The sequence below is a fragment of the Agelaius tricolor genome, unplaced genomic scaffold (assembly GCF_023055355.1).
Source record: "Agelaius tricolor isolate 1412-34295 unplaced genomic scaffold, bAgeTri1.0.p SCAF_4, whole genome shotgun sequence".
Lineage (NCBI taxonomy): Eukaryota > Metazoa > Chordata > Aves > Passeriformes > Icteridae > Agelaius > Agelaius tricolor.
In genome coordinates this window covers 11,388,356-11,396,908 of record NW_027269264.1, presented here as the reverse complement: position 1 = coordinate 11,396,908, position 8,553 = coordinate 11,388,356, and the positions used below count along the sequence as shown (strand labels likewise).

General features: G+C 37.6%; 1 protein-coding gene across 1 annotated transcript in view; it reads right to left on the bottom strand.

Moving 5' to 3' along the window:
• Nucleotides 1–252: 252 nt before the first annotated feature.
• The window catches only part of ACO1 (aconitase 1), a 36,865-nt gene continuing 28,564 nt past the window's right edge, over nt 253–8,553 (bottom strand). Inside the window, exons 13-21 of the mRNA XM_071424573.1 lie at nt 7,727–7,811; nt 7,298–7,454; nt 6,627–6,751; nt 5,676–5,780; nt 4,860–5,002; nt 3,347–3,494; nt 2,833–2,955; nt 1,696–1,881; nt 253–953 (exon numbers count right to left, since the gene is read on the bottom strand). Coding sequence (XP_071280674.1) covers nt 840–953; nt 1,696–1,881; nt 2,833–2,955; nt 3,347–3,494; nt 4,860–5,002; nt 5,676–5,780; nt 6,627–6,751; nt 7,298–7,454; nt 7,727–7,811 — 1,186 coding nt within the window. The 3' untranslated portion in view covers nt 253–839. The remainder of the gene's footprint in view (nt 954–1,695; nt 1,882–2,832; nt 2,956–3,346; nt 3,495–4,859; nt 5,003–5,675; nt 5,781–6,626; nt 6,752–7,297; nt 7,455–7,726; nt 7,812–8,553) is intronic.

Sequence of the window (8,553 nt, the reverse complement as noted above, 5' to 3'; positions counted from 1 at the left end):
TTGTCTTCTAGATGGCACAAAACAGATGGAATTGTACCATGCCAGTATTCTCTTAGGTTACAGAAGACTGCCAGTATCTGACAGTATTTGTATTCATTCTAGTTCATGCAAACTTGTCAAAGAAACTAGAATTAAAATAAATGGAAACTCAAGACTCCTATGATCCTGTTCCTACAGGGACAATAAGAAGATTGTAAGCTGAAGTTTTGCTCTGCATCACAACACTAAGGATAAAATGACAGAACCACCAAACTTTTTAAAAATAAATTTAATTTTATCTATTAGAAATATCCCCAATAAGTCCACCTTTCCACAAAGGCTTAGATTTTAAACAGAGTTCACATTTTTTAAAATGAAGAAACAGCTAAATAATGTTAATATTAGATTCAGATTCTATTTAACTGAATAAGAAAGCAAGTCAGTGTCAGGTAATCAGGAAGGAATAAAAATTTTTTATACTGTCAGTTAATTTCTAGATCACTGATATGAGCATAGAACTTAACTTCAGAGTCAAGCAAAGTGGATCAAATACATGAAATCAGCATGTGATCTTCAATGGTTCTACAGATGCCAGCAGTATTTTAATGACTTTCGCATTGTATTCTAAGGTAAGTCAAGCCAACTGTCATACAAAACAGTTAATAAATGCTGTTTACTTTATATGGGTGTGTCCAGTTTCCTGATACACGGAAAAATTCAGCACTGTAAACAAGCCTTCTAATACAATCCACAGAAAAATTGTTCGTTTTATGGTTCACACTTTAGCATGATTACTATAGTTTCATTGTGCTCAGGAGAAGCAGGTTTGTACCTGGACCTTTCTGCTTAATTGTTTTTGATTAGGATGCCATTTTCCGGATCATGTAGTTCAGAATGCCGCCATTGTGGAAGTAAGTGAGCTCCACATCAGTGTCAAATCTCATGATGGCATTAAAGGTTTTTCCAGTGTCCAGCTGTTAGGGTCAAAAAAAGTCATTCAAGCAGCAGAACCTTGCACATGTTACTTGACATCATAGTAAAATAAAGACTACTAGCATAGTTTTGCTATCTTAAAAAATTGTGATAGAAAGCTAAAATGAACAGGCACCAATGCTTCTATCCACACTAGACTACAGGAAGCTGCTTGAGAGGAAAATGGTTTAAAACAAACCATAACAAACACAGTATGGAATCTCTTTGCATTTGCTGCTTCATTTATAACTGAGAAATTTATAGTAGACTCTGAGTGACTAGTCCAAAATACAGGATGGCTTTGTGCTAATTAAAACAGTTTGAGCATCCTGCTTTTATATCCTCTCATAGTAAATCACAGAATGGTTTGGGCTGGAAGGGACATTAGGGACCACCTAGTTCGAGCCCCCACTGCCACGGGTGGGTAACATTCCACTAGAGAAGGTTGCTCAAAGCCTTATCCAACCTGACCTTGAATCCTTCCAGAGAGAAGGAATCCACAGCTTCTCTGGGCAGTAGTTCCAGTGCCTCATCTCAAATTATTCCTTGTATCTAATCTAATTCTACTCCCTCCAGTTTAACCCCTATTAGAATAACTATTTTAATCTCCTTCACCATCTCAATTCTTCTCCCTATTTTAAGCTAATCTCACTGCCATATGACAAAGCATATGTTTTGAAGAGACAGTTAATTTTGAGTAAAATTACAGTGATTCAGAGAATTCAGCTTTTAGGTGTCTCATACCTTAATCTGGACATTCATCTGTGGTTTTAGGTTTTCAGGAATGATAATAGTGTAACGCTCCCGTCCAGTGAGTCCTAAAGTTCCTGCATCCTCTCCAGGTAAATACTGCAGAGGAATCACTCCCATTCCTACTAGGTTGCTTCTATGAATTCTCTCATAGCTTTCAGCAAGCACAGCCTTGACACCCTGGGAAATACACAACAGGTTGAGTTATTTCATAGTTCAGAACAGTCTTTCTGTACTCACAAGAAGAAAATGGGTGTGTTTGTGGTCCCCTCGATTTCATTTACCAGCTACTGGTAGAGTCAGCAGGTCTGTCTGACAGCAAACCGTCCAGGATGACTTGATTGTACATTAACTTTCATGTATTGTACACCTCTCTAAAAGAAGCCTGACTCAAAAAAGTAACACATTTTCTCAGGAATCCTGCATCTACTTTAACATGTCTTATGCAGTGCACCACTAGTCATTTCCATTACTCTTCCTAATTCAGTGTTGCCCTCCTATAAGCACTAGTGTGCAGTTTAATTAATTTTGAAAATTTTACATGTTAATACAGTTAACACAAAAACTCATTGCCAGAAAAAAAACTCCCAAAACCTAGATGAACTTAAATACCAACTCTCTTGTGCATTTTTCTAATAATGCAAGAAAGCTTGAATCAGAGTTCTTTATGTAAACAGTGTAAGACTGGACAGACAAAGAAAGAAACAGGTATTTCACTGTGTATGGATCTGGATTTGGCTCCCATGGTGAAGCCGTGCTAAATTTAATTTTCACTGACAGTCTTCTCTTACACTTTCTCGTTTCCTTGCTAAGTGAGCTTCCGGATGCTTCTGAAAGCAGACCTATGGCTTATGGGGCTACTGAAAGTGGAAGTAAAGAAATTGGCCTTTCTAGTGTGGCCTTGTGTACTTCTAGATGAAGGTTAATCAAGCCTTCCAGTCGGAACAAGAACTATTAATATTAAATAGCTTTTGCCAACTCTACTGTGTCTCTTGGAGGCAGCTGAGATTTCAAAATATCTCTTGCTACCAAAAGTGAGAATGAGTTACCCAGGATTTGGTCATAAGCTAGTTGTACTAACAAATAAATGCACTGTTAACACTGTCCTCCTAGTTTACTGTAGCCACTCACCAAGAGGAATGGTCCTTTAGCAGCCCAGTCTCTGGAGCTTCCTGCACCATATTCCTTCCCAGCCAGCACAATCAGAGGATGACCAGCCTGCTTGTATCTTTCTGCAGCATCAAACACGTCCAGCTGGAAAAAAATTGCAAAATGCTTTGTAAACTTTTTGTGAGTGGAATCACAGTTCCAGGGAAAGGAAGAAAAGAAAGTGTCCCCACATAAAAATATTGAAGCCCACAACTTCACCAAGCAGCAGTTTAAGGATATTGACTGATCTCCCTCCCAATGCAAACCTGCACCTTCCATTGGTGCTTTTACAGTGGTTACATTGTCCACTGATACGCCTGAAAGGACCGTATTGCATAGGTACATGTGACTGCTTCCCTGAGTCAGCTCCTGCCCCCTCAATTAGCTTTACTTAAAAGGTACTGAAGTAAATTACCTAAGCTGGTAAGAAGGAAAGCCAGCACTAATCCACTCTGTTGTCATGTACGGCACAGTTTAGAGCAGCATGTGTACTTACAGTTTCCCCAGAAGGGAAGTGGATTGTCTGAGGTCCTTGTTTATCAATAAACTTGTTTACCAAGCGAATGTTTGCAAATGTCCCTCTGGCCATGACAGCATCATTCCCTCTGCGGGAGCCATAAGAATTGAACTCTCGAGGAGTCAAGCTATTAAGGGAAAAGAAGAAGGGAAACTGTGTTAGTTTTGGACTAAAAGCACTCTGCTTTAAAAAAAGAAAGTAATAAATTGGTGTTTCTGAGGCAGGTATGTATGTAGTTCCCACCCTAGCTGTAGCACCCACTTCTCCTTTGAGACGTTTTGAAGGAAAAGTAATTTACACATAGCTACAGTTTGGTCAGAAAAAGCAGCTTTCATAATGTTCTCAACTCTTGCCCTAGAAATAGTGTCCAACAGTGATGCAAAGATATAATTCACATTAAGTCAGCAGATGAAACACTAGTTTTTTTTAATAGCTGGTGCCCAAAGATCCTCATTGTTTATACTACTATAGCATCTAGAACAAGGGCAGAGCACTGTGCTAAATATCTAAAAGGCAGCAAGAATCTCTGCTGCACGTTAGAACTACAGAAGAAAAATTTCACTTGCAAACAGAAATATGAGAATGAGGGCACTCATCACTGCAGCCTAACCAGCAAACAAAAAATGCACTAGAATGTGACAGAAAATTAGACTGTGTGCACTGGGCTACATCCAAACCGCAGCTATGACATACAGCATCTGTTTTGTAATGCATGCAGGACTATTCAGATTTCCTCGTAACTGACAGCAGGGGCTCAGAGAGTCCAAAGCAGTTGGTTTTCAATATATCACTGTTTTAATTTGTTCTCTTTCCAAAATTATTAGGTCTAGTGAGTTAGGACTTTTTATGTCAGTGCTGTTGTTCAAAACACCACTGAAGTTGTAAGAAGTGAATAAAAGCATTATATTACCTGTGAAGTCTGAATAAGTCAACTTGGTAAGTCCCAGTCTTGCCTTAAGTTGAACCTCACGTACTAAACTGACAGACTGGCCATCAAAAAAGAGGAACATTTTACAAGACTCCAATCACAATAGATTTGCCAGCTATTGCAGCTGCACTGAAACCTAAACTTCTGGACGGTCTGTAGTGCCTAAGAGCCTAGATATGTGAAATAGTTGCACACACTAGAAGAAATTAATATAAAACTCATTTTGGCACTAACGAAAACAGTACTTTTGCTTTGACAGGGAGACAAATCTTGATTCCCTTATTTATGAATAAATGTACAGGCTAGTTTTCTTCCCCTATTTCCATAGAAAGGTCTTTAACTCTACAGGGAAAACAGATGTACACACTCTATTCTACTTCTTAAACTTAGTGAGAGCTGCTGAAGTAGCAGAAAGAGAAATGCTTTTCTTTCTTTATTTATATGTTGTCAAGGTATACAAGTGTATGTGAACAGACAGAAGGTATGTGTGCCTGTTACATGGCATAACAGTAGTGGTTTGTTTTCTCTTCCCAATGTATGACAAGAACAATAAGCAGTGCTTACCCTCTGCTGGTCAAATAACGGGCTGCAGGACTATTTCTTGCTATGTTCCCAGCTGGAGATATGTGGTCAGTTGTCACAGAATCCCCAAAACTCAACAGGACATAAGCACCTTCTACTGTTTTCGGGGTCTGAAGAGCCAAAGTCTAAGCCATCATAAATACAAAGAAAACAATTAATGTATGAAAAATAATTCCTTTACCTTCCTCAAAAAAGTGGAAATTGCAAAATGAAGTCTCCCTTTTTATACAGATTAGGAGAAAGAAAAAAATCCAACACTATTAAAAATCTTTATGCTCTTGAACAAATACGATGCCCTGGCTGTCTGCCAGCAAGCTCATGCATGAAGAAAATACAGCAGACAAAAAACCAGCCAAGGCTTCCCATGATACGTGAATGAAAATTGAGAATTCCTAGACATGTGCATGCATTAAAGTCTCCATTTACTTTTAAATGGCACTGATTTACCAATTCAAACTGAACTATTTGGTGCAACATGCAAGCTGGCAAAACAGTGCATTTGATTTCCTGTTATTTTTCTTCACTTGCTTTGTGATCATTTAGAAGCATTTCAACTTAGAAGGAAAAGGAGACTTTTCAAGAGCCCTGAGGTGAAAGGGAATCCTTACAATTTTGAGATTCACTCATGCCTCTGTATTAAAATGAACACAATAGCACAATTCTAACATTTAAGAACCAAGGCCTCAATAGGCTTTTATGAATCCTCTCAGGCCTCTTGAAGTGGCTTTCCTTCTCCTTCAATATGAGTCAAGATCACTGCACACTTTGGCTTGATTCAAAGGGAAAGCACGTACATACCAGACCATCAAAGAAAGGAGGAGACTTGATATAAGTAGACTTGGGATTCCAAGTATACAGTTTATCTGAAGGAGCATCTAAGGCATTCCAAGCTTTGTTTACTGTCTGAAAAACATACAAAATCCTTTCATTGACTTCTAAGTTTTCAGAAGCAACGTAATTACTTCAGAATTCAGGTAAAATTACAAATTAGACTTTAGCAAAAGCCTTATGTATTTCTTAGAGCACTTTGGAAAATGCAAATGCTAAAAAAACTATCTACATTATTTTTGGGGTTGTTTTTAATGATTCTATCTTTTAAAAGATTTAGGAAAATCCTAATTTCATTACAAAAGAAGAGACATTCATCCTGTTTTTTGAGAATAACCTGTATTATGTACACAGGTAACACTTTATAATTGTCTATTGTTTTTTTAAGTAATATTAAGAAGCTTCCCTAACATAAAAATGATAAGAATATTTTGTTTCAAAACTTGAGAAAGATTTGTAGGAAGATATTATCAAGTACAAGTCTTTTTCTGATATCAATCCTATTAGTTAATGCGAATGAATTTTATGTCAGCTGAAAAAAATCAAACATCTATGAAGCTGGAACATTCCACCTTCCAGTATCAGCTGGGGGTGGCTGTTGAAAACGTATCATCGACATGTTACCTTAAAAATACTGTAAAGAGCAATTTTCAAAACATGACTGTCTGAAAGAATGAATTAATTATCCAGAATATTTTTTTTTTAAAAACCCTCATCTGAATATCTGTCAGAACAAGAGCAAAATCTAGACAGGAGAAAGTGAAAATGAAAATTGAAAAATTGAAAAATGGAAATTTCATTATCATAATCTTCTTATTTAATATTTCAGAATAGCAGAGTACATCAATCACATACTGCTATGTATATGATGTATGTAACTAATCACTTAATTATATCACATAATTAAGAGAATTAATTCACCTCTATTTTTTCATAGACCTCCTTGAACATCCCAGGAATAACAAATTGACGCTCAACAGCCTGAATCTCATTTCTTGTTGGCCAGATATCTTTCAGGAAAATCTTCTTCCCTGAAGCATTTATTCCTGTATAAAATGATATTGTCAATTTTGTTGCATATATTTTTCATTAAGAAGAAAGAGAAGTTTACCCCTGTGTTCTCCGGCTATGGGTTTCTTGTAACACTCACAGGACACACTTTATTTCACTTGCAAGGATCTGACAGAAAACTGAATCACAAACTTGATAATACCCGTACATAACTCCTCTTTTGTGATTTCCAATCGCCTTCCAGAATAATTTATAGAATCATTTATGCTGGAAAGGCTCTTTGAAGGTTCTTGAAAGTCTTTGACAATCTACTACCTCAGGTTGGCTCTTGAAAGACTATCACCTGATATAACCAAAAATATGATCCAGTGGAATTAGGGGGAAGCCAAGCCATATCATTATTCTTTCTCCATCATCTCTGACTCCTTATTGCTCTGACTTTTAACATTGTATAATTTTTCTCCCACAGGCAGGTACTTAGTACTTCAAAGCTCTTCCCTAGGACAAATGTTTCTGAAGTGCTTAATTCCCAAGAGTTTAGTTCATAAGCTGTGAAAAGAAGCATCCCAACACTGTCTTACCTAAAGGCTCTTTCTCAAAGTCGATCCGGATGGTCCCTGCAATTGCATAGGCTATCACCAGCGGTGGGGAGGCCAGGTAGTTAGCACGGGTGTTGGGATGGACACGCCCTTCAAAATTCCTATTGCCAGACAACACACCCACTGCCACAAGGTCTCCCTATAACACGGAGTTTGAGACAAAGATAGGTCAGGCTCTTGCAGAATCCACACACACAGCAAGTCTGCAGAGCCACACTGCACTACAACAACAAAGGCCAGTCACAGAACTGTCTCCTGAACAATCCCAAAACACTTCCCACAGAAAAGAATATAGACTGAATTTACTTTGTACAGAGCTGAAAAGAGTCAACACACAGTATAATACATCTCAGAACAGCACACAGCAGAGAGCAGCTAACATAAATGAGCTGCACAAGAAAAACTGCATACCTGTGTTATGGCCTCAACAACAGACTCTGGTAGGGGTCCACTATTGCCAATACATGTCATACAGCCATAACCCACCACATCAAACCTATACAAAGTATAAAAATAATGGTGAACAAAAAGCTACCGTGGAGCAAGACATTTAACCACTCAGCAGATGGCAATGGTTACTTTCAGGAGAAACACTGTTTTAACGAATGAAATGCTACTGATAACAGCATTTTTAAATGCTCTATTTTTACCACTGCAGTGACTGTCCATGCACACAGAATGGGAAATGTGTTACCTAGCAAGAGAAACAACAATATAGTGTCATTTACACTGTTACAAAACAATTAGTCTTGAAAATAACCCATTCTCCTGCTTAAGAACATAAGTCTTCAAGAAGTTACAGCAGGCCTTCATGATTGGTTCAAAGCCAGCCAGCACAACAGCAATGTGTTTACTCATGCAGGATCACACCATAAGGTACCTGGAATATCTTTTAAATTGTACAGAGAAATAGTAATTCAATTGCATCACTTGCTTGTGGATGTTAGCTTGGTCAGGGAGAGAGAAATGGCAATAGTTTCTCACAGTGGTTTGTGAGAATTTTAGGGAGTTGTAGAAATGTGATAACTTATTAGTATAAACAATATGCACATGGTGTTTTTCCACTTTGTTTTCTTGTTCTTCTCAAAGACAGTGTGTGAGGAAGATGTTTTTTATTAACTAATTAATCAAGTAAAATGTATCATATCAGTTTATATAAACTGGAGAACTCTTTGTAACAAAGCTTCTTTTCTCTTCTTACAATTGAGTCTCTTGTCTGTTCTTGTGTCATTCTTAGC